The 24523-nt window shown below is 35.4% G+C and overlaps 1 protein-coding gene and 1 non-coding gene across 3 annotated transcripts; both read right to left on the minus strand.

Moving 5' to 3' along the window:
• Nucleotides 1-1298: 1298 nt before the first annotated feature.
• On the minus strand, nt 1299-16855 carry LOC112044326 (uncharacterized). Of its 2 annotated transcripts, none has more exons than XM_024080143.2 (3): nt 16129-16855; nt 7377-7572; nt 1299-1486 (listed from the first exon to the last, which is right to left on the minus strand). In XM_024080143.2, exons 1-3 carry the CDS (start codon nt 16310-16312, stop codon nt 1342-1344), a joined length of 525 nt encoding a protein of 174 aa, XP_023935911.1. In that variant the 5' UTR covers nt 16313-16855; the 3' UTR covers nt 1299-1341. The 2 variants fall into 2 exon arrangements, with proteins under 2 accessions (XP_023935911.1, XP_023935912.1); XM_024080144.2 differs by lacking the exon at nt 16129-16855 and adding an exon at nt 13976-14549.
• Nucleotides 16856-23649: 6794 nt separating this feature from the next.
• Trnar-acg (transfer RNA arginine (anticodon ACG)) lies at nt 23650-23722 on the minus strand. Its single transcript has one exon. It is a non-coding gene; the product is annotated as a tRNA-Arg (tRNA).
• Nucleotides 23723-24523: the final 801 nt, after the last annotated feature.

Here is a 24523-nt window from a genome sequence, read left to right on the forward strand (position 1 = left end):
TTGAACAAGGCAGGATGGGATGTGACGGAATGCGATGGGACGGGTGAGGATACGGGACGAGGTAGAGACGGGACAGAGACGGGACGGGGTGGATTACGGCGGGACGGGACGGGAAGATCAGGACAGGGAATTCACAGGATGAGGACAAAGCGGGACCGGATAGGACAACATTGTATGTATGTATTAAACTATACTTATTATTAATTAAGTGATTAAGAGTCGAGCCTCTACAAGTTAACAATATATTATTATAACATAACATTACTAAGGTAGGTACTAAAGAAAATTGTCTATTTTTTTTATAATAGTTTTCGGAACAAGCCAGTCAACCATCATGATCATATTTTTATAGTAAAACTAGCGGACCTCCGCGACTTCGTCCGCGTGAAACTCGATGTAAACTTTCAACTACCCCTATCCTACTCCTACATTTTCCCGCTTTTCTGTTGAAATTTTTCCTGAATTTTCTTTGCTATAAACCTCACGGAGCCCAAGACCTTTCCAACGAATGCAAAACCGTGGAAATCGGTTCGTGCGTTCTGGAGTTATAGCGTCAGGAAGGAAAACCCGACTTATTTTTATATAGTAGATTAAAATACTGAGGGCCAGTTTCACCACTTCTGATAAATGACAGATAGTCTATACCGTAATCTATAACTTATTAACTTTATGCTACTTCTTCTAAAGAAGCTTCTCCTTCTTAAAGTTCCTGTCTATTATTGTAGGTCGGCGGTCAGCTGCCTAAACTTTTCCTTGTCCATGGCTAGGCGTAAAAGTTCTCCGTCTGTCTTTATGCTAGTCCACTTCCTTATATTTCGTAGCCAGGACTTCTTCCTTCTTCCTTTTCTTTTATTATTTACATGTTAGGCCTTGACTACAATCTAACATGATGGTAAGTGAGGAGGATGAATACCCACACCTTTCGGTTGCTACACGACATAGACGGGCCTTATAGACGGAGAGCCCGTGTATGTTTATTGGCATAATATGAGAACATTTGCCAGACGTGGCTTCTTGGCAACCCTTCGCTAGAAACCCTTGAAGTTTCAAATTTGTATAGTGTTTTTCGAAGGGTTTCTACGAAGCTGACGACTGGTAATATAATTTCTCATAGCCGAGGAAAACATGAATAAATTACACTTTATACTTTTTATTAGACGGTTGAGGGCCTGGATCCTTAAAATCTGCTACCTCCCAAAGCCACCACGGTCCAAACTCAATAATTGGCTACCGTATTTACTTATAGTAGGAGTATGAGCTGACAAACTTTCAGCTTTTATGAAATGACGAAAGTCTGGAGTTCACGGGCTCTTAGACTATTCTTAATCTATTGTCTAAACGTTAATGATTGTCGGCTAGCAAGGTGTCATCACAAGCCCGCCTCTTGGCTAGCTGGTGGCACAGTTGCGGCGACCCCACGATGTCTCCGAGGAATACGCTCAGTAGATACAGCTCTTTGGCCTGCTCTGGTGAACGCTTGTATTGTCTGTGGACAAAGAAACAGATGTTTAACATCATTATTAGCCTATTTACTAACTATAGAGCCTGGCCTCCCTCCTTACAGAATAAAGAAGTAATGATTTTTGTATCTAAGTTTAGTGGCATCCATAGGGTATTTAATTTAAGGCATTATACTAATAGGCTACTTGTACAAAACTAAGAAGATTTTTTGCATAGAAGCAGTTTAGATGCCTAGAAACTCTAATCACATTTTTATTTGTGAATATAATTTTGTAATTGTAATATTTTTATAGAACAAAATTGTATTTTTATCACGTCACCGCGAACGCCAATCATAAACTGTAACGTCATTCGCTACAAGGCATCGGTTTGTGATTGGCGCTTGCGGTGACGTGAAAAAATCACATAATTGCAAACGCCAATCAGGCTGTTATCTCTATGAATGACGTCACTTCGTATTGTGTTGTGTTTGGGCGGCTAAAATTTTACGTAGTTATTTTTTCATTTATATTAAACGTTTTACTGGTTATTATTGACGGGACAAAATAAAATATAGCTTATAATACTTCCATAACTCAGTTTAAACACTGTTTACAAAAGAGGCAAGTAGCCTATTGTACAAAATGGAAAACTCCGTATTCCGTTATGGAAAACTCCGTATTCCATTATGGAAAACTCCGTATTCCGTTATGGAAAACTCCATATTCCGTATTCCGTTATATTCCGTACAATGGGTAAAGGTGTATAAGCAGTGCATTTTTGCATCTATGGAATGCACACCACATTGAGTTATGCTGGTATTATGCAAGACCACACAAAACTTTCACTGATTATTACTGTTTAATGAACAACCAAAAATGAACTTTAAACTTAGCTAATTAAATCTTTAATAGCTTCTATAATGAGGATTTTTTTAGAGTAATTATTATATCCTTCTCACATAAAAAGATTTTTAAATTTATAACATTAAGGTAAGTTTTTGAGTGTTAAGGAAACATGATCATCTTTGCGGTCTTGAAATCTAGGTAAAAGTTCCGCATTATTAAGTTTACTTCACTTTTATACTAGCGGCATACTACGAAGGCCGTTTTGCCGTTTTTTATGCATAAATATAACATAAAGTTTTGTCTTGACTTTAGTTACTTTTCAGACATAGTATTTGCACTAACTGTTTTGTCTGATATCGACATAGTAATCTGATAGATAGATACTGGATTAATTGGCCGAAAAACAGTTAGTTATGTAAGAAGTTATTTACGGCGAAGATAGTTGAATAGATGAATATTATATGGTTTGTAAATTGCCGCAGTTCAAATGACTCGAGTAATGTAAAGATCAGGAAACACGGTAGTGACTCAGCCAAGTTCGGAAAACATACAAAATGTTTTCGTGCTGCGTGCTCACGGTGTTTTGATTATTAGAAATTATCTTTTTTTATTTGTATTTACGTATGTACATCTTTAAAATTTCGTTTCACCTTTAACCTTAAAAATATTGCTACCTATTTTGTATAATAGACATTCATTAAATCAGTACTAACAGTGGAGAGACGAATATCGTTTGAGTTTTTATCTTATGTTTTCTCATTAACCATACCATACTTACAAGAAAAAATCATGCCATTTTTAAATATTACATATACACTAACGAAAAGCTTTTGTACATAACATTTAAGAATGTACCAGATTCTCTACTTAACATTCTTATAAATATCGTTAAAGGAACTGCAATGCGAGTTAGCTCCTAACATCATCCATCTTTCAACAGTGACGCGTGTACCCCAAACGTCGTTTAAGTATACAGAACTTGGCTATTTTTGCTCGAGTCACTTTAATCGAGTCATTTTACAACGTGCGCTGAGCATAGTGCGAGTGACAGTTGGTTTCACTCTTGAAAGTCAGCCGCGATTCACGATAATAGTACATACTAGCGGACGCCCGCGACTTCGTCCACGTGGAATTCAGTTTTTCACAAATCCCTCGGGAACCATGGTTTTTCCGGGATAAAATGTAGCCTATGTGTTAAACCATGCTATAATATACCTCAATACCACATTTCAGCTAATTCGGTTTTGTAGTCGAGGTTTGAAAGAGTAAAAAACATTCATATCATCAAAATCATCAGTTTTCGCAAATCTCGGGAAAGCATGGGTTTTTCAGGGTAAAAAGTAAGCCTATGTGATAATCCAGAGTAAAATCTATTTCCATTCCAAATTTCAGCCAAATCGCTTCAGTAGTAGCGGCGTTAAAAAGTAATAAGCATCCAAACAAACATCCATACAAACATTTGCTTTTATAATATTAGTAGGATTGAACGTCATAAGGCAACTGTCAGCCGCACCATGCTACACGTTTTAGTCGAACACTATTGACATGTCTACGTGACACCACACGACGCGAGTCGGTTGCGTAGTCGTTACATCACTGTCCTACATACTAGCCACGTAAGGCCTAGTCCACACCAGCGTCTATCTTTGCCAGTCACTGCACGTAGTCTATACGCAGAGTTCCCAACTTAGGGGTTTTCTCCCCAGATTTAGGGGGCAAATAAATGAAATGGGATTTTTTAGGGGTCTGAAATTTTTACGGGTATTTTCAGGGATCTTTTGACTCTTTAATATTTTTAAATTGATGATAATTTTAATATTTCTTTCTTGGCCTAGCGACCTATAACGACATATAATACGTTATTCTACAACCACTCTGAGGCAATTGGAGGCAATTTTCATCGAATAAAAAAAATTGGTAAATTTGTTCATTGTCAACATGTATGATTTCAAAAAATCTGAATCTTCAGATAAAGACGTAGTATTTTGTCTGTATTAAATATAGACTTTTGAAACGTATGACAGCATATTATTTCTAAATTATTATGAATTTATATTTTTTAGGGGGACAACTCAATAATTAAGGCGATTTTAGGGGTTTTTGACACCAACTTTAGGGATAAATATTTTGGAGAGTTGGTAACACTGCCTATACGATGTGTAAGTATGTCGACCTCAGAGCCGCTGAGGTGAGATCTCTTGCAAAAAGTTCTCGTGAAAAAAGTCTGAATATAAGGTAAAACTTCTCTCAAACCAGCCTGCAAAAGTTTACGTATCATAACAAATCTTGGTTACATTATATTACTTGCCCAAATAGCTTCCTCATCAATTTACATATGAACTTTTTTGTTAATTAAGTAGTTTTTATTTAGGTATACCTATTTAAATAAATGAAATGTGCATGCGAAGTCATCATCATCATCATCATCATATCAGCCGATGGACGTCCACTGCAGGACATAGGCCTTTTGTAGGGACTTTCAAACATCACGATACTGAGCCACCTGCATCCAGCGAATCTCTGGGACTCGCTTGATGTCGTCAGTCCACCTGGCGGGGGGTCGCCACTCCAGCACTTTGGGATCCCAAACACCATCGGCTCTTCAAACCATTTGCCCCGCCCATTGCTACTTCAGCCTCACAACTCGTTGAGCTATGTCGGTGACTTTGGTTCTTCTGCGAATCTTCTCATTTCTGTTTCGATCACGCAAAGATACTCCTAACACAGTTCGTTCTATCGTGCAGGCGAAGAGCATAGCTTTATTCATTTTCTTTGTGCTACCCATAGATTACCTTTGGACTCAATGGGTACCGATTAAAGTTGAGGGATGTTGTGTAACATTCCCATTTTTTTTTGTACACACAGCCAAGGAAGAAGCGAGAAAATTGTTCGCTCTGTAACAAGTCTCATTATGTGCTTCATATATCTGAACAACTGTACGTACAACAAGACTTTATATAGACTTACATAGGCTTACTTTGGGGCTAGATAGTGATGACGTGTGTATTGTTTAAGTATATTTATTTATATATTTTTTTATTTAAGTGATGATAGGTTCTAACGCCAACTATAGCCTTTCTTGATGAGTACTGTTTACCAACGAACAAATTAAAAATAAGGGTATACATCACTAGTCATTTCACACCTAAACATAATTATAATTAACTTGTTCTTAAATTAATAAAAATAAATTTGATTAATAAGCTTAGAAGAATTAGATATGATTAATATATTTTATATAACATTTTATAAACAAACAATACACAATTGAAAATAAATAAGTTATGAAATGACATGCGTTTTCTACCTTCATTTCTAATTTTTTTGTTGGTAAACATTACTCATAAAGAAATGCTGTAGTATAGGATATAGCATGGCTTATTTATTTGCCTACCCTTGGTTATACATCATCGTCCGGAAACAATTTAGCATTACATCTATACCTATAAGGCCAAAGTCTACCCCTAGGCGAAACCTGTACTACTTCAGAAAACATAAATTCCTATATTAATCCAAACCGAGAATCAAACCCTGGACCTCTGTAAACTAAGTCAAAAGGTCGTCACAACAACGTGTTACGTCAATCAAGATGTGTAGAACTGGCATGTTGTGCTATCCACTGTTGCGTGACGCGAAGTCAGAATTGCGTGTCCTTGAATTGCATACATTTGAATTGGTTTCGTAAGAGAAACCCATCGTTTCGGACGGCCGGCCAGGTCAAGGCCGGGTATTGTATCTATTACTAATTGATTATTATAATATTAATTTAAAAAAGGAAATATAAAAAGGTTTATTTAAATAAAAAAAAAACCAAGATCAACTTTCACAGGTACCTACGGGTTGAATAAAGTTATGCCTTTTCCAAATAACTCAGCTTCCATCTTAGACTGCACTGTCACTTAACATCAGGTGATATCGTAGACTAACTTGATGAAAAAAAAACATTAATAATTTTTTTTAATAATGTTTTTTTTTTGTATGCGTGTCGTGTTTAGTCAAACTTATGTATCTTACGTTTGACTAATTAAGAAAAAAAATAGTTTTTAATACACAAAAATTTTTTAATACACAAAAAAAGCTTGAATTGCTGTAATTACTTTAAGAATAAAAAAAAAGTTTCTTATAGGCTTCTTCACAGACTAACAAGTAAAAAAAAACTTAAAACCTTTCTTAAATTATCATAAAAAGTGACTTAGTTACAGCTGGTACTTAAAGTTAATTTGTTATGTGTAATTTTATTTCATAAGAGTTCAAACTAAAAAGGTGATATGATCTTTGACTCAACCGTTGTATTCAAATTCTTATGTCCTTGACAAATTTTGGATGTGCTTTCGCATGTAAGTAGTAATATGTTGTTAAGAAACTTGTTTAGTTAATCGTTTAGAACCGTTAGAAATTGAACCTCGCGGTTTAAGATAGCCGTTAAATTTAAATATCTCTTTTACTTCACTCTTTAACCCGGCGAGCATGTCCCAGGGTATCTCACACCCTGGTAAAATTTCAATTTATCATACTACTATATACTATATACTTATCTACTTCTATGTAAATCATTCAACCCAGACTCTAGATCGAATCAAATGGAATTTCAATGCAGAATTCTATTAGATTTATGACCTTATTTTCTATGAATAAATCAAACATAAATTTATTTATTTATTCAAGCTGGCTATTTTATGGTTGCGGCTTTGACTTGACGCTTAAACTCGTGGCAAACTATTCTAATATGGCTCAGAGCAAAGAAAATGAGCAGCTTAAGCGGCTCACAGTCACTCGATTTAATCCAATCGTTTACCTAAATATTAAAAAATAAATTTATCGTCACAATAATATTATAAAGGCGAAAGTTTGTGTGTAAGTGTGTATGTTTGTTCCTCCTTTACGCTGCGGCTACTGAAGCGATTTGGCTGAAATTTGGAATTGAAATAGATTTTACTCTTGATAAACACATAAGCTACTTTTCATCCCGGAAAAGGCCATAGTTACCACGAGATTTGTGAAAAACTGATTTAATACGTAAATTAATTTATTGATTCATTCAATCAATGAATCAATCGATCAATCATTCATTTTCTTAGGCTTGCTTACCTGAATACATCAGACCAATTCATCTGTGGTCGCGGCTGTGATCGCGCTCTGGTTGCATAGTGCGCGCACACTCTCTCAAACACGCAGGCTCGCGCGCCGAACTCTCCTACGATGTACTTCTCTACTTCTTGCGAGTCATACGGCTCGGAGTCACTCGCTAAAGTCAACTCGCGACGATTTCTGGAGCGGTATGTAGCTGAAATCAAAGAGAGATTTATAATTAGAAATAGCTACGTAATTCAAGAAGGAAGCCCCAGCCTACTTTACGGCACCCTATCAATAGCGGTGTAAACCTTACCAGAAAATCGCGAGCGGACTGATTTACAAAATTTTGAAAATGATAAAGAGCTGATGATAAAGTAGCTTAGCGTTTTTATGTATTTGTAGGTATTTTAATATTTTCCTTAATAAAACCCAACCCGTATAGATAGTAGTGGGGTCCCATTTCTTCATTTGCACCAGGTTACCTAGCTACGCTGCTGCATATTAGATGGGCTGATAGCTGCTGGTAAGCCAGCTAGTTAGCTTGGTACCCAGCAGCGGCTGGTCTATCGGCTGATGTAATAATTAGTGATTAAATCTACTTGGACCTTGCTCACGAGATTACCGCCATGTGGAATGTTGAGTCAACTATTATTGTTCTGATAGTGGTTGTGTGATAGTCAATGGTCTTATAGCGAAAAACTTTGACCGTAAAAAGCTTTCGCTTAACTTTTGGATCAGGAGTCGGATACAGAAGGCAGTGATTCTTCAGACGGCGCGTATAGTAAGGAAGAGGAGGAGGTGCTTGGGCACTCAAATGTCCCGCAGCGGGAGGGTTAATTACTTTTTGTAAATTTTTAATAGTTTTTGTATTATATTTTGTCTTAATAACATTGTTAAAAATGTAAAAAATAAGAGAGTAATTTAATCTCAATCTACTTGGTTTTTTGGGAATCACGCGGGCTAAAAAGTAGCTTATGTGTTAATCCATGATATAATCTACTTCCATTCCAAGTTTCAGCCAAATCAACTCAGTACTTTTTGCATGAAACAAACGTGCATATAAACTTATATTAAAGTAGCCAACACTCTGCGGTTTTACTCGCGTAGCTCCCGTTCCTTGAGTCAACGGGGATAAAATATAGCCTATCACACTCAAAAATGTCATTGCTTTCCAATGGTAAAAGAATTCTCAAAATCGGTTTAGTAGATCCAGAGATTACCGTCTACAACACCACAAAATTTACCTCTTTTTAGATAGGTACTAATATCAAGTATAGATTCTTCAGCATTATGTCTTGAAAATCTAGCTCGAAGTTTCTTAGCGGAATATAATTTCCTCAGTAAATCTCTCTTAGTAGCAACCCGAGGAATTCGTTCGTTCTATCGATATCCGCGAAATCCTCCCGTCCGAAAGCTTCTTCAAATAGTTTTTCCAACTTCGAACACAATCAAGAACAATTTGTTTTGTGCGCCATATTGTTTTATTTGACCTGGAAATCGGCCAGAAGTAGCTAAGTTATAAAAATTGCCTGGAAAAGTTATTCGAGTGTTTTATTTCGTTTAACCTACTTATGACTTGTTGTTTATCTTTATCTATGCAGTATTTTGGAGCGAGCTATGCTTGGAGTTTCTCTGCGTGATCGAATCAGAAATGAGCAGATCAGCAGACGAACCAAAGTCACTGACATAGCTCAGCGAGTCACGAAGTTGAAGTGACAATGGGTGGGCCACATAGTTCGAAGAGCCGATGAACGTTGGGATCCCAAGGTGCTGGAATGGCGACCCTTCCACTAGGTGGACTGAGTACATTACTGAAGACAGCTCGAGGCCGTTGTTTTTGGAAGTCCATGCAAGGTGCCTGTGTCCAGCAGTGGACGTCGCCTGATAAGGTAAGGTAAGGGATGCAGTATTTACTGCCTCGTTGGTCCATTGGACCGTTGCTTATCCTTCAGGGCTTCTCATGAAGTTTTGAGTTCGAACCCTGGGTCAGGCTGACCCAGAAATGAAATACCGAATTTTACTTTATTTTAATACATTGACAGTAAAAATTCTCAGCCCGGAGTTTGGAAATTGGTGTTGGTATAACCCAAAAGCATACTGGATGTTTTTTTTTATTAATTGACAAGTTAGCACTTCACTGGAATCTCAACTGATGTAAGGTGACTTTGTTTTTTATTCTTTACAAGTTAGCCCTTGACTACAATCCCATCTGTAATAAAAAAAAATTCAACCGACTTCCAACACATTAATTAACCTAAACTAAAAAGCCAAAAATAACATTGTATCTATGCTACCTTTTGAACAGTTTGAAAGCGGTGCCAATCCAGTGTCGTAATAAATTATTCTACGGGACCCTACAATGCGCGAGGCCCGACACGCACTTTTAACGTTACTTCTCTTGCTCTACTAACACTATCATTGCATGAATAACTCTAATAACATGGTACAACAATTCAAGTGCGTAGTAATCGGTTTCATGTTGTAACAAATAGACCTGTGTAACTGGTTCTATACATACATATTTATGTAGACAAACATATAGTTTAGGTCGTTATAAATGTAATATATTTGGCGAAACGAAAATTGCGGTAGTTATATACGGTAGTTTGTTATGTAAATCTGAAGATAATATTATAATGTTACCTACTACTTATTATATGACTATAATTAAAATATGAATTTTAGATCTTTTATAATCATAATGGGGATGCTGACTAGGTTTGAATATATTGATTTTTATGATACATTCGGGTAATTAGGGTCAATGTTAACTAATTTATACATAAAAAGAAAATATTGTCTGGATATTTGCAAAATAAATGAGATTATAAAATTTCAAAAGCTATTAAAAATCTTTTATCGTAATTAGAAGAAAATTCATACAGTTTTAGCTTCCTTACATTGAATGTGACATTTTTTAATAAATAAACTATATACATAAACGCACAAATAACAAACAAACAAACAAACACACATACAAATCTAACGATCATTACATTACCTACGACGTCATAAGTTCGTGCCATTTTGTATAGGGCGTTTTTCAGGGATCCGCGTCAGCGCCGCAAATCTGACCCTTTAAATCCCTGTAGCTCCGAAAGTAATGATCGCAGATACCCTGTTTCTCTTACAAAATTGCTTTACTATTAGCATACTTCAAATTTATATACAATTTAAAAAAGTGTCATCATCCCTATTACTGTAATCTAAAATAATATGAATATAACAACTTGGTAATCTATAGTAATATTATAAAGAGGTAAATGGTATTGTATCTCTGGATCTACAGAAGTGATTTTAAAAATTCTTTTACCACTAGGAAGCCACGTTATTTGTGAGTGTCATTAGCTATATTTTATCCTCGTATTCTCACAGGTACGGGTACCACGCGGGTGAAAACGCGGGTCGTCGGCTAGTTACTAATATCTTTAAGTATGAGTAATGATTCATATGTTTATCACACAAATATTTTCAAGCTGTGGTACTCAAACCTATGTACTTGTATGTAGTTCTACCGGTAAAGACGTACCGTCAAGCGATTTAACGTTCCGATACGATGTCGTCTAGAAACCGAAAGGGGTGTGGATTTTCATCCTCCTCCTAACAAGATAACCCACTTCTATCTTAGATTGCATCATCACTTACCATCAGGTAAGATTGTATTCAAGGGGTTATTTGTAAAAAAAAAAGTTAGAAACTCACTGCTCACTACAACACCGGCGGTCAAATAAAGTGTAGCTAATAATTAAAAAAAAAACATACATACAGTCGAACGTACAACCTCCTCCTTTTTGGAAATCGGTTAAAAATACGATTCAATCTATATTAATCACAGTGAAATCTACGTAACCTACATAATTAAGCTAGTAAAATATAGCATAAGTTCCACCGGCGTAGTTCGCGTTCCCATGGGAATACGTGCTTAAAATATAGCTTATGTTACTTGATAAAGATAGAACTTTTTAATTGTGAAAGAATTATTAAAATCAATCGAATAGTTTTTGAGTTAAAACGAAATCGACAAACAGTCCTATATACTTTATACAACCTACTATCTTAGCTTTTCAGAGAATATCAATAATTATGGCAAGCATATTATTATTGATATTATCAATTACTAATTAATTAATTAATATGCCAATAATAATATAATCAACGATAATCTCGTATTAATATCGACACGGCAACAGCAAATAGCTCAATTATATGCAATTCAATAAGCTTAAGCGATATTAACACTAGCCTACTCGTATAACACAAGTACTTAAATTAAAAAAAAACATACTAACAGCCAAACGTAGAACCTCCTCCTTTTTGGAAGTCGGTTAAAAAGTTACGGCACTACGGCAAAGTAAAGTTTTCAGTAAAATGGATTTAAAAAACAATTTCGTAACATCCAGACATACTGTCGCAATATTCTTTTTTCCTTTGTATGGCAGAAGAATACACGATTTAACTCTTCTTAGAGTTATTTCAGATCACATGATAAATTCTAACGTCTTCATAATTCTGTGATCTAAAACTGATTGTACATCGTATAGACAATTCTCTATGATACATAGAAATCAGTTAGCTATATGTTATGAAGTATTTATTAGTATTAGAGGTCAAGCCAGCCTGCTTCGCTAAAAACTGTCCTAGCCCAGAAATGGGGACGACGTTAGACTGAGACCTTTTCGACCATATTTATAAACATAGATTAAAATTTAAGCATCAAAGTACTTCAAAGTACAGTGATCTTCTAATAGTAGTGATTAGGACTGCTTTACTATGTAGCAGTTTGATGCTAAACTTTTATTAATTTTTTTTCTTTTTATTCTTTTTTTACAAGTTAGCCCTTGACTACAATCTCACCTGATGGTAAGTGATGATGCAGTCTGAGATGGAATCGGGCTAACTTGTTAGGACGAGGATGAAAATCCACACCGTACTGGAACGCTACATCGCTTGGCGGTACGTCTTTGCCGGTAGGGTGGTAAATAGCCACGGACGAGGCCTCCCACCAGCCAGACCTGGACAAATTATGAAAATCTCAGTCTGCCCAGCCGGAAATCGAACCCAGGATCTCCGTCTTGTAAATCCACCGCGCATACCACTGCGCCACGGAGGCCGTCAAAAACCTCCTAAATACTCTTTGATTTATTTGAATCGTTTTAGCGAGCAAGCGATTTAGTGTTCCGGTACGATGCCGTGTAGAAACCGAAAGGGGTTTTTTCATCCTCCTCCTAACAAGTTAGCCCGCTTCCATCTTAGACTGCATCATCACTTACCATCAGGTGAGTTTGTAGTCAAGGGCTAACTTGTAAAGAATAAAAAAAAAAGGTAAAAAAATAAAAAAAAAACATCATCATATCAATACAAGAGCAATATAAAAACCAATTTGCGAGATAAGAGACGTTAACAGACAGCCCGTATGAATTCCGCCTGTCGCGTATGTGAACGCGCGAATGCATATTCACACATGGTTTATAGCCTTTTATTTGCGAAACGGCCGTAAAAGCCTACAAAACGTTTGTTTTACGCTGGGCAGTCACGTTTGCATTTTTAAATATTTGAATTATCGTTTTATTTATCAAGCGTCAATGGTTTTTATTAAGAACATTTCTCACTTTTCATTATCATCCGCATACCAACTAGACAAGTTAGCCCTTGACTGCGGTCTTTGGCTGGTAAGAGGCCACGATATCGTACCGGAACGCTAAATCGCTTGGCGGTACGTCTTTGCCCAAAAGGGTGGTAATGCAGCACCTTGACAGACAGACAGATAAACATACCGACATTTTTTTAAATATAATATTTGCCATGTTTTTTAGCACCCTTACATTAGCTTCACTTGTAACTAACTATGTATGTATGTAATATATGTATGGAATTGTCACGTGACTTAAATCCAATATGGCGGACGCCCAAGATAGTGGACAGGCTATTTGAAATGCACCCCCATGATATGAGTTATAAAAAGAAAGTGTTGAAAGTGTGCTGTCCGGAATAGGAAAAAACTCCATTTGTAATTTATAATTTAAAAAAGCGTGTTTTTTAGATTTTTACCCGACTGCGTCAGAAAGAGGGTAATGTTTTTAAACTATTATAATATTATTTAATATGACTAATTCCCATTCTCCTCCAAGTAGTCAAAAAAATATTATGTTAGGAGGATATCCGATAATAGTCCAGCGGGCTGGAATCGAACCAACACTTCTTGATGACGAGTCCGGCCCATTTACCTTTGAGCTTTTAAAAAGTTTGATATTATGTATCATCATCATCATCATTATCAACCCATATACGGCTCACTGCTAAGCACGAGTCTCCTGTAAGAATGAGTAGGATTAGTCCATAACGCTGGCATAGTGCGGATTAGCAAATTTCACACACGTTGAGAACTAAGAAATTTCTAAAGTATGCAGGTTTACTCACGATGTTATACCTTCACCATTTGAGACACGTGATATTTAATTTCTTAAAATGCACAAAACTCAAAAGTTGGAGATGCATGCCCCCGACCGGATTCGAACCTACGCCCTCCGAATCGAAGGCAGAGGTCATATCCACTTAGCAATCACATCTCACGCTATTATGTATAATTGTATAGATACGGAATATTATCAACTCACCAGGACTTAGCGAATAGGACAACTTTTTCAAAAAATTCGTCAACTTAACAGTCCCAACTATGAAAGGAAAACCGACTAACTGCACTGGCAATTCAAAAGGCGTTTCTTGACCATTCACAATATTGGAATTAACGAAAAAAACAAAATACAATGACAGAATAATAGGGTACTTCATTGTTAATTATTTAGGAATATTTAAGTTAAGTTACAATTTTTTTCGATCAACACTTGCTGAACACAAAGTATGACGTATAACCATTATACGTCCACTTTTACAGATACACTTTTATAGATATTTAAAAAGAAAAAATCAAAAAATATTTTGGATTTATGTAGTTAAAATAAGCACGGTACAACCACAAACAACAATAACATAAAGTTATGTTCACACTTCAAAACACTTTTACAGATATTTATAGAGAAAAATTTCGCAAAATTATGATTAATGCTTATGAACTTTATACGGCAATATGAATAGATAGTTATATGCAAAACTGTGTAGAGATTTTGCACGTTATGAAGTGCTAGTGAGAGTAAGTCTACGGTTGTACTGCTCGGTGAGATTGTCCGTCCCCGCTTGAGTTTGTTAGTCAATACCATTATGTCATAGCGGTCACATGGAAGTAGGTTATCGAGATCATATCATATTAACGGCATACCTTCGCCAATTATACTTACAAATCTTATAATTAATGTAAGGATTTGAACCTTTGATTTTTTAACAGTCAGATTTAAGCCTCAAGAGTTCCACGTATATGGAACCGGATTCAACATCGAAAGTTCATAAGTTCGATCCTCGCCCCTTAGACTATAGATGTTTTGCCAACATTTTCTTATTTGTTACCTGTCTCTTAACTTTTATTGTGTTCAAGTTTTTGTATCACTGTTTCCAGTTAATAATATAACAGATACAGTAGTTTTATTTAATGAAAAAATATTTTCCCTGTATTCAAAATACATTTATTAAGGATTAACAACCTTTGTTGTTGTATGGAATCCTTTAAGAAGTAGAAGAAATACTTTATTGCACACAAAAATACAATAATAATTAAAAACATTCAAAATAAACAAATTACACGTAGCATGCAAAGGCAATCCTGACGAGAGGACTTGCGAAGAAAGTACTAAGTACTTAGTAGAATTGTCCCTTTTCGGAATTAATACTAATTTCTTTGTTGGTTAATTTAATGTCCATTTGAGTCGGATTTGTTTTAAAGCAGAAAAAGAATATCCGTAAATAATGAACTTTCTATGTCTACTGAATACTATTCGCAGAAAAGAACATGTTTTTATTTTAACCAGACGCAATAGTGATTAACACGTACACCTTTCAAAATATTTATGTATATGGCTCAAGGTTAAATGACCGCAATATATTGCTATATACAACTTTTTCGAAGTATTCACCTAGACAGGTATTTTTTCGATCTTACACAATTTTAAGTAATCTTTTACAAAATATTATTAAGATAAGTAGTTTTGAGAGCCGTGATAGCCCAGTGGATATGACCTCTGCCTCCGTTTCCGGAGGGTGTGGGTTCGAATCCGTTCGTAGATGAACCTGCATACCAGATAATTTTCTTAATTCTCTGCGCATGTGAAGTCTGCCAATCTGTATTGGGCCAGCGTGGTGGACTATTGGCCTAACCCCTCTGATTCTGAGAGGAGACTCGAGCTCAGCAGTGAGCCAAATATGGGTTGACACTGATGAAGTAGTTTTAAATTATTTTGGTAAAATTATGTGCTACTTTTTTTTAAATTAGATTTTTTTTTATTTAATGTATATTGTAAATTGTTTAACAATATTTTAATAATGTAAATGTTAAAATTCACCAATTGAAATTAATACTTCGCGAGCAATAACAATACATAAAAGTATGTAATCTACCTAATAATAGTACCTAAAAAAGCCAAAAGGGCGTAGTGTTCATAATACCCAATGTATTAGTATGTAAGTACATAACATGTAAATGTTAAAATTCACCAATCGAAATTAATACTTCGCGACTTTGAATAGCAATAACAATACGTAAAATTATATAATCCACCTAATAATAGTACCTAATAATGCCCTAAAAGGGCGTTATATCCATAATAATCAAAATATTAGTTTGTAAATACATAAAAGATATTAAATATATAAACAAAATTACCTGGGCTCACAGCGTAAGAGAGTTTCTTAATGAAATTTGTGATCCTAACCGCCATTATGATGAAAGGGAAACCAAACAATTGCACCGGAAGCTCGAATGAGCTTTCTTGACTTCCTACTATTACACTCTGTAGTACAACGAACGTTAAAATTGTCCAGATGTAGAAGATTTTTATTATCTCCATCTTTACACTTTCCACTTAGTTCACTTCTCAAGAACGCTTTTGTTAACTAATTAAAAATGTTTCATGTCCACGTTTCACGTAATTTACGCTTAAAAAAAAATGAAAACACTTCTATAAATGTAATTAAAAATATTACACAACCGAAGTTTGAATTCACTTTTTTAGAACGGTTTAACCAAAAATTACAAAACTTTTTTTTTAGGAATCAATATTAAACTGACGGAAATTTTTGTTCACTTATTTAGAACGATTTAATAAAAAAAACATAAAACGCTTTTGGTAACTAATTAAGAACTACACTTGTGCTATTTACGTTCACTTATTTAGATCGACACAAGAAAACAAAGTTATAAACGCTGTAAATATAATTGAATTTATTAAATCATTTGTGCGATTTCCGTTCACTTGATTTGATTGGACGTTATAAGACAAAACAATTAAAAAAATAACGCAGCGTTTAAATTGAGGGTTGTTTTTGATCCGTTCCTAATGCACGACGACCTTAGCTGGATATCCTATTATAACTGACCGTGTCTAACTCAGTCTAGTTGGGTTAGGGTGTTGTAATCATTTAGCTATGCATTACTAAATCACCGTATCGATAATGCGACCCGTTTTGGTCATCAGGACGAGTTGTGTCAACGGTTGAGTAATAACGCTAGAACATTCCTTGAATTTGTAACCCGAATCTATCATTAAATGTAAAAAAAACAGTCACGTAACACTTGTTTAGTCGCATCCTTAACTGAACTGACAGCTAAAGTGAAGTGCACTTTTGTAGAACTTGACTTTAGTGTGTATATACAAAAGTGAACATGCACTTTTAACTAATGATCAGATATTAAAATATCTGAACTGATTTAGATTAATAAAAAGTTTTACGTTCGCTTGAAATTATTATTTTGTTTAACAAGTTGACTCATTTGAGTAGGTGACAATGCAGTCTAAGAGAATATTCAGCTAGAAAGAAGCAAACAATCACAGAAGAATCTCTGTTTATCATCATCGTTATCAACCCATATTCGACTCAGCTCGAGTCTCCTCTCAGAATGACAGCAATAGTCCACCAAGCTAGCCCAATGCGTATTGGCAGACTTCACACACTTAGAGAATTAAGAAAATTCTCATGTATGCAGTTTTCTTCACGTTTCTCCTTCACAGTTTGAGACACGTGATATTTAATTTCTTAAAATGCACACAACTGAAAAGTTGGAGGTGCATGCCCCGGACCGGATTCGAGCCTACACCCTCCGGAATCGCAGGCAGAGGTCATATCCACTGAGCTATCACGGCTCTTAACCAAGTCCGATTTTTTTATTTATTTTTGTGCGGGCTTAGTTCAGGAAAATATACGTAAGGCCGTACACACAATCACTTTAGCGGCTTTTTATACGCAATGTTTTTTGTAACGTTCAATATTTTTGTATCAGCTTCCTACTTCATACGCTTAATTTAAAATTTAAATCAAGGACTCCGGATCGGTGTTTTATATACATTATATGTGACTGTGTAAGCCCCGTACATTTATAAATCTGTGGATTTACCAAAATTAATATGGGTTGGGACATGTCGGAATTTATACTCGTACAACTATCAGACGCGCCGCGGTTTCACACGCGTATAGTATCCATTCCTGTGGGAGTGTGGTAATAAATTAGTCTTTAACACTCACAAATAACGTGGCTTTTTATTGGTAAAAGAATTTCTAAAATCGGTTCAGTAGATCCAAAGATACGACCTACCTACCTACGACCTCACAAACTGTATCTCTTTAATATTAAATAGGCATAGAAGACAGTTTAAATGTCTGTATGTGTGTAATATTTTCATTTCTAGGCAAAATTAATATCTAGTCCTAATAATACAAAACGCTTAGTACTATCAAGACGCCACAATTTATAAACATGACTTTAAAAAAAAGTCATCAAAATCGGAGCTGTTTCTGAGGACTTCCTGAAAACGCTTATTTTATGTATTATTTGACTCTTATAAGCTTTAGCGGCTTATAAGATTAATGTGAATAAAATATCCATTGACTCACCTGTTCCATATACTGTGTCTATACCTTTTATCTATGTGCGAGTGAGTGAGTGAGTGTATATTTCTTACTAACTATTAAGCAAGCCCTAGCAACTTTCTGGTGCATAAGGTTTATTCTTTGGTTTACATTTATGTAGCATCAGATCCAGAGGTGCTCAAATTTCGAGGGTACGAATCCTGAGTCGGAAAATTAATACTGAGCTTTTCTTTTCAGCACATTTTTAACAAAGTCTGGAATTGGGAAGTGGGTTGTGCTACTCGCTTAGAAAGCACGATAAGCCGTCGGTGCCTGTCAATTTTCGGTTAAAACCTGATCGTTAAAGATTCCATAACACACTAAGCCCGCCAACCCGCATTGGGGAGGTGTGGTGGATCTAAGCTCCATATCCCTTAAAAGTCCTACTTTTGCAGTTGGCCTTTAATGCTGACTTTTCTCAGTAGAACCAGCCTTCCAAACCAGTGACAGAGTTTTTAAAAATAGTCTTTACAAATAGTTGACGGCATCCGTGGCGCAGTGGTATGCGCGGTGGATTTACAAGACGAAGGCCCTGGGTTCGATCCTGATTGAGGTTTGTCCAATTGATCCAAGTCTAGCTGGGAGGTTTCAGCCGTGGCTAGCTACCACTCTACCGACCAAGAAGTACCGCCAAGCGATTTAGCGGTCCGGTACGATGTCGTGTAGAAATCGAAAGGATCCTCCTAATAACACGTTATTCCGCTTCCATCTTAGATTGCATCATCACTTACCATAAGGTAAGATTGTAGTCAAGGGCTAACTTGTAAAATATAATTTTTTTTTTAAAATAAATGACTATTTATTTTGATTTTTTGTTTAAAATAAACTAATGATGAACATGACAAGTTATATAATAACCATAAACAACAGCATATTTTTCAACACCAGTGTTAAACTTCAAGAAGCTTATACTCGTATTAATAAGGTCAATGAGTTACGAGCAATGAAGCCATACAGCGGAAAATGTATGTCAAATGTATGTTTCATACCTGCTCGGTAGAGATCGAAACTGAGTGCACTCCAACAGACGACGCTCTGGGGAGACATCATCGAGAATCGCGTGTGTGAAATATAAGTACCAATATGCCATTATTTCGTACAGTATCTATGTAATTTTTTTAATATACATTCTACTTGGCTGGTGGGAGGCTTCGGCCGTGGCTAGTTACCACCCTACCGGCAAAAGACGTACCGCCAAGCGATTTAGCGTTCCGGTACGATGCCGTGTATAAACCGAAAGGGGTGTGGATTTTCATCCTCCTCCTAACAAGTTAGCCCGCTTCCATCTTAGACTGCATCATCACTTACCATCAGGTGAGATTGTAGTCAAGGGCTAACTTGTAAAGAAAGAAAAAAAAAAACTATAATTATAAACAGTGATCGATACAAGCTGTGATAACCCGATAGTCCTCAGCCTTCGATTTGGAGGGCGTAGGATTGAATCCGGTCTCGATCATGCACCTCTTATTTTTCAGTTAGGTATCATTATCAACCCATATTCGGTTCAGTGCTGAGCTCGAGTCTCCTCTCAGAGCTTAGCTTGCTTCACATGGCATAATTCAGCTTGATCCATTCAGTACTTTCTTCGAGAAAGAGTAACAAACATCAATACATCTATAACAAGTAATCTATAGCAAACTTTTGCGTTTATAAAATACATCATACATAATTAGCATCATTAACAATCCACATTCGGCTCACTGCTGAGCTCGAGTCTCCTCTCAAAATGAGAAGGGTTAGGCCAATTATCCACAACGCTGGCCCAATGCGCGGATTGGCACATTGACTATCCTAAACCCTCTCATTCTGAGAGGAGTATTGTGCTCAACAGTGAGTGATATTTCCAGCAGTGAAAGTACATCGACTGTTAATGATAATGATGAATTGATGAAGACGATGATTGACGAAAGTGTGACCGGAACAGGCTGTAAGACAATTAGGAAATACATAAATCGTCATTTTACGCGACATGCAAACTCATGTATATGGTTCGTGCACGCAAGCTTAATTGCGAAAGGCAATTTCGCAAATTGGGGTCACCTGGAGACAAGGGTCTTTGATTTCATTCAAGACAAAGGAATTGCTCCCTTGTGTAGATAGTATCTGCCTTTGGAATTTGCGCAAGGTTGAAGTAATTAACCTGCATTTGACTCTGAAGATTTCAACATTTGATTTTGGACTCAACTTTTTGAAGTGATAACCTCAGGGAGGGTAAACCGCTTATTAACGTAACTACCGCCGTCTTAAACTAGAGCCCTTGTTCACACAAGAATTTGGGGCCCTTTTAGACAGTAATAAAGCGAATTACTTACTTTTAGGTCATTAAATTCAAAAAGATATAATAATATGTCTTTAATGATCTTTGAGTGATGCTGGTTTTTTGGTTACGAATACAGTAACCAAAAAACCAACCGTGCCCATGGACCCGCGCCCACCCTGGGATTATTATTATACCGTTATCGTACGATGATAATGATGATCAATAGGGTAGTTGACTCATAAGTTACTTGATGTATTAAACGTCAAAGTAATTGTCAAACGCTCTGTTTAGTAAAGGATTCGTTAAAGTGACGTCAAGAAATATAGAACATTATGGCAGACGGCTTTTTAGCGGGTATTGTCAAAAAATATTTAAAATTTTCATGTAATCACTTCTCAAAGAAATATGATAATTTTTTAGAACGATAATGAACAATAATTTAGACTATTTAAAAAAGTGTCAACTAGCCTATTAATAAAATTTTAGCTGCCATGCCTTTTTCTTTACCTACTACAAAAGCAAAAATACGTAACTCTTTCATCACTTTTTGTTTTGTTTTTCGTCCGTCAAGACCCTTACATGCCTGTATTTTCCCTTTCTAATAAGCCTAAGTCCAAGGAGCTAAAATCGAACCTCAGACCTCAGTTTCGAGTCCGGCCTCATAACCGTGAAGCTATGACATCGTGACACTAAGCCCTTTACAACTCCAAATTGTGATCAAAGAAAGCCTTTGTCTTTAAGCTAACAAAACAGAATACCTTGGCTGACAACTTGACACGGTTACAAGCGCTATTTTTAATACTAGACATGAGAAATTCGTGGTTTTTTATTTAACAACTAACTAAATAAAGTGGCCCATTTGGTTTTAACTAGTTTTAGCTGTGTAGAAATGCGTGTATGTCTGTGATTTCATAATAATAGTGTTGTATCAAGTGCTTATAGTTATTGAGACGAAACAAAAACACAAACACGCTGTTTTAAACATTTTGTCTGTCTGCACGGGCTAATCTATGAAACGACCGAACAGGTTTAAATGGGACTTACACTGAAAGATAGAGGAGGGTTTCAAGCATCATACAGGTAACTTTTTAGTCCGGAAAAAATTTTGGTCCCCGAGGAATTTGTGAAAAACTGAATTCCACGCAAACGAAGTCGCGGGCGTTTGCTAGTCATTTGATATAGGTACATAACACACGAATGTATTATATAATATATTCATTATCTAGACATTATTATCTTTACGTTTATATTCATCTGACTGAAGCCTTTTTTTAAATGGTCCGCTGTCACTGTCCACTTCCTCTTAAAAGTCATAAATTGATTTGGATGAAATATGGAATACAGATAGTGTAAAACTTAAATTAACAAAATTTTCCTTCTTTTATAGGTTTTTGTAAAAATTATAAATGAAAATACAATAACAAATGCCTATAAAATATTTTTTCTGCAATTATACAAAAAGTAACAATTGCTATTAAAAAAATAATTACATAAATAATTTCCTATCGTTGATGTACTTACAAGCCAAATGAAGAACCCTAAGCCTTACAAGATAACTTAAACTGTAGTTATTACTAGCCGACGCCCGCGACATCGTCCGCGTGGAATTTAGTTTTTCACAAATCCCGCGGGAACCATGATTTTTTCCGGGATGAAAAATAGCCTATGTGTTAATTCAGAATAAATCTATTTCCATTCCAAATTTCAGCCAAATCGCTTCAGTAGTAGCGGTCTTATAGAATAACAAACATACATCCATACATACTTTCGCGTTTGTAATATTAGTAGGATAAGTTATCTAAAGAATTCGCCGCTTTATTGCCAGAGGGCTTTTGCTAATAAAAATAATTATTATTCCCTCCCCAATTCCCATTTCTGTGGAAATATCTGGATAAAAAGTTGATGCCTAAGTGTTATTCAAATCATCCAAATCCATTTATATATTATGGACTAATAAATAGTTTAAATTGTTTGGTAATTTCATGTTTCGATTATAGTAGAAGAGAGATGGATGTAAATATTTAACAAAATACTCGTATTTATTTATATATGAAAATATCACTCTAATTCTAAATACACTAGGGAAATGAGATATTTTTGTGGAAAAGTGTGGAAATTCTCTCACTACATTTCGTATTACCTCTGGGGGAGGTGTTATGCAAATCAGAAGCACGCAGAGCCTTCGCAAGCTAGCCATTACGAAACTACTTATTTCGAAAATGTACGCCGTTTTTATACTGAAATTATTTCATTCGGAATCATACTAAGTAACAGTAATACCACAGAAAACATGGTAATACATACTTTTTGGTTTCGTTTTTATTTCTATCGATTACTTATATAATTTTCATTTCTAATAGTAATTTATAGGTATGCTTACGTTACAAACTTTTAATGCTTAGGCAAAAAAAAAACAAGTAACCTTTACTAAAATATAAAATACTAGCAGACGTCACGCGGATTCATCTGCGTAGTAAGGGATAAAATATAGCCTATAACACCGGGAGACAGTGTAGCTCCCCAACAGAGAGATTTTTTTTAATCGGGTCAGTAGTTTCGGAGCTTATTCAATACAAACAAACAAACAATCAAAATCATTCCTCTTTATAATATTAGTAAAGATGTAATACGAGTAAGTATTTACTACATAAATAACACGCGCTTTGGAACCCTCATGGCTTTAATTTTAAGTTTTTGACTTAATATTATTAGCACTATTATCTAACGAAATTAGATTCGTTTCGAAAGTGCTTGTACCTAAATTATGTCTAATTAAAATAAATGAATTTTGACTTTTTATATATTACTATGGTAATTTTTGTAGTAATATAATTTTGATTTTGATTTGTTAAAATTGAAGAGTTCATTTATTTATTTTAGCGCACTAGTACTGGACACACAAAATAAGATAAGTATACTTACATAAACACAAACAAAATTATATTAAAAACTTAATGCTTTTTACATTAACTATGTAAATACAAATTAAAAAAATATATAAATAAGAAAAAAAGATTATCGCGACCCTGCCAGGATTCGAACCTGGAATCTTCTGATCCGTAGTCAGACGCGTTATCCGTTGCGCCACAGGGCCGTTGACAATGCGGGTCAAATTTTCAATTAGTTGCTTCACAGATATCATTGCTCAACATAAATACATATAAATCAAATTGAAGACGTGTCCGTCTGTGAAAATAAAAATATACTGTGTTTTCGCAAGTGCTTAAAATTATTTACAGGATACTAAAACACTATATTTTTTTATTTTTGTCTGTCATTACATAATCTGTATTTTTTAAGAGCTTATAAATCCTAATAAATTGGTCAAAAACGAATTAATTAAAATGTTAACGCACGTCTAAAATATTAAATTTGGGTAGAGACTTTTTGGTGTGGGAGGATACAAGTCCTATGGGTGGGGATCGAACCCATGACCTCATCATGTTGAATTATTGAGTACGATACTCAACCGTGGAGTAGTGAAGCTTTTTGAATATACAGTTAATTTTAGTAGTTTGTAGTAGTTCAGAATTGAAATTGATCTGCACACAGTGGTGTGCACAAAGTTTTTAGCTAGGGTATGCAATATACGTAAAAAAATTAAAAATTATTTTCCAACACATGTACCTAATGGTCCACATGAAAAGCATATTTTTATTTTTTTTGTATTTTAATATTTGCCATATCTTTGAAATATGACCACTATTACCATTCCTCTCCAACTAGTCAGGAAAGACTGTATTAGGAGTGGGTACGACAATATACCAACGGGGCGGGGATCGAACCACCACTCCTCGGTGATGAGGTGTTACTTTAATGACTTACCTTGTGAGGTCAATTTTATGCAAACACACACAACCGTAAAAACATACAAACATTTTAACAACATGTTAAT

The sequence above is a fragment of the Bicyclus anynana genome, chromosome 22 (assembly GCF_947172395.1).
Source record: "Bicyclus anynana chromosome 22, ilBicAnyn1.1, whole genome shotgun sequence".
Lineage (NCBI taxonomy): Eukaryota > Metazoa > Arthropoda > Insecta > Lepidoptera > Nymphalidae > Bicyclus > Bicyclus anynana.

Excerpts from the sequence above, each read along its gene's own strand:
- LOC112044326 (XM_024080143.2), bottom strand. The coding sequence starts at position 16,312 with ATGGAGATAATAAAAATCTTCTACATCTGGACAATTTTAACGTTCGTT. Across the intron at positions 7,573-16,128 it reads CTCTTACGCTGTGAGCCCAG|CTACATACCGCTCCAGAAAT; the intron begins GTAATTTTGTTT and ends CTTTGATTTCAG. Across the intron at positions 1,487-7,376 it reads AATTGGTCTGATGTATTCAG|ACAATACAAGCGTTCACCAG; the intron begins GTAAGCAAGCCT and ends CTTTGTCCACAG.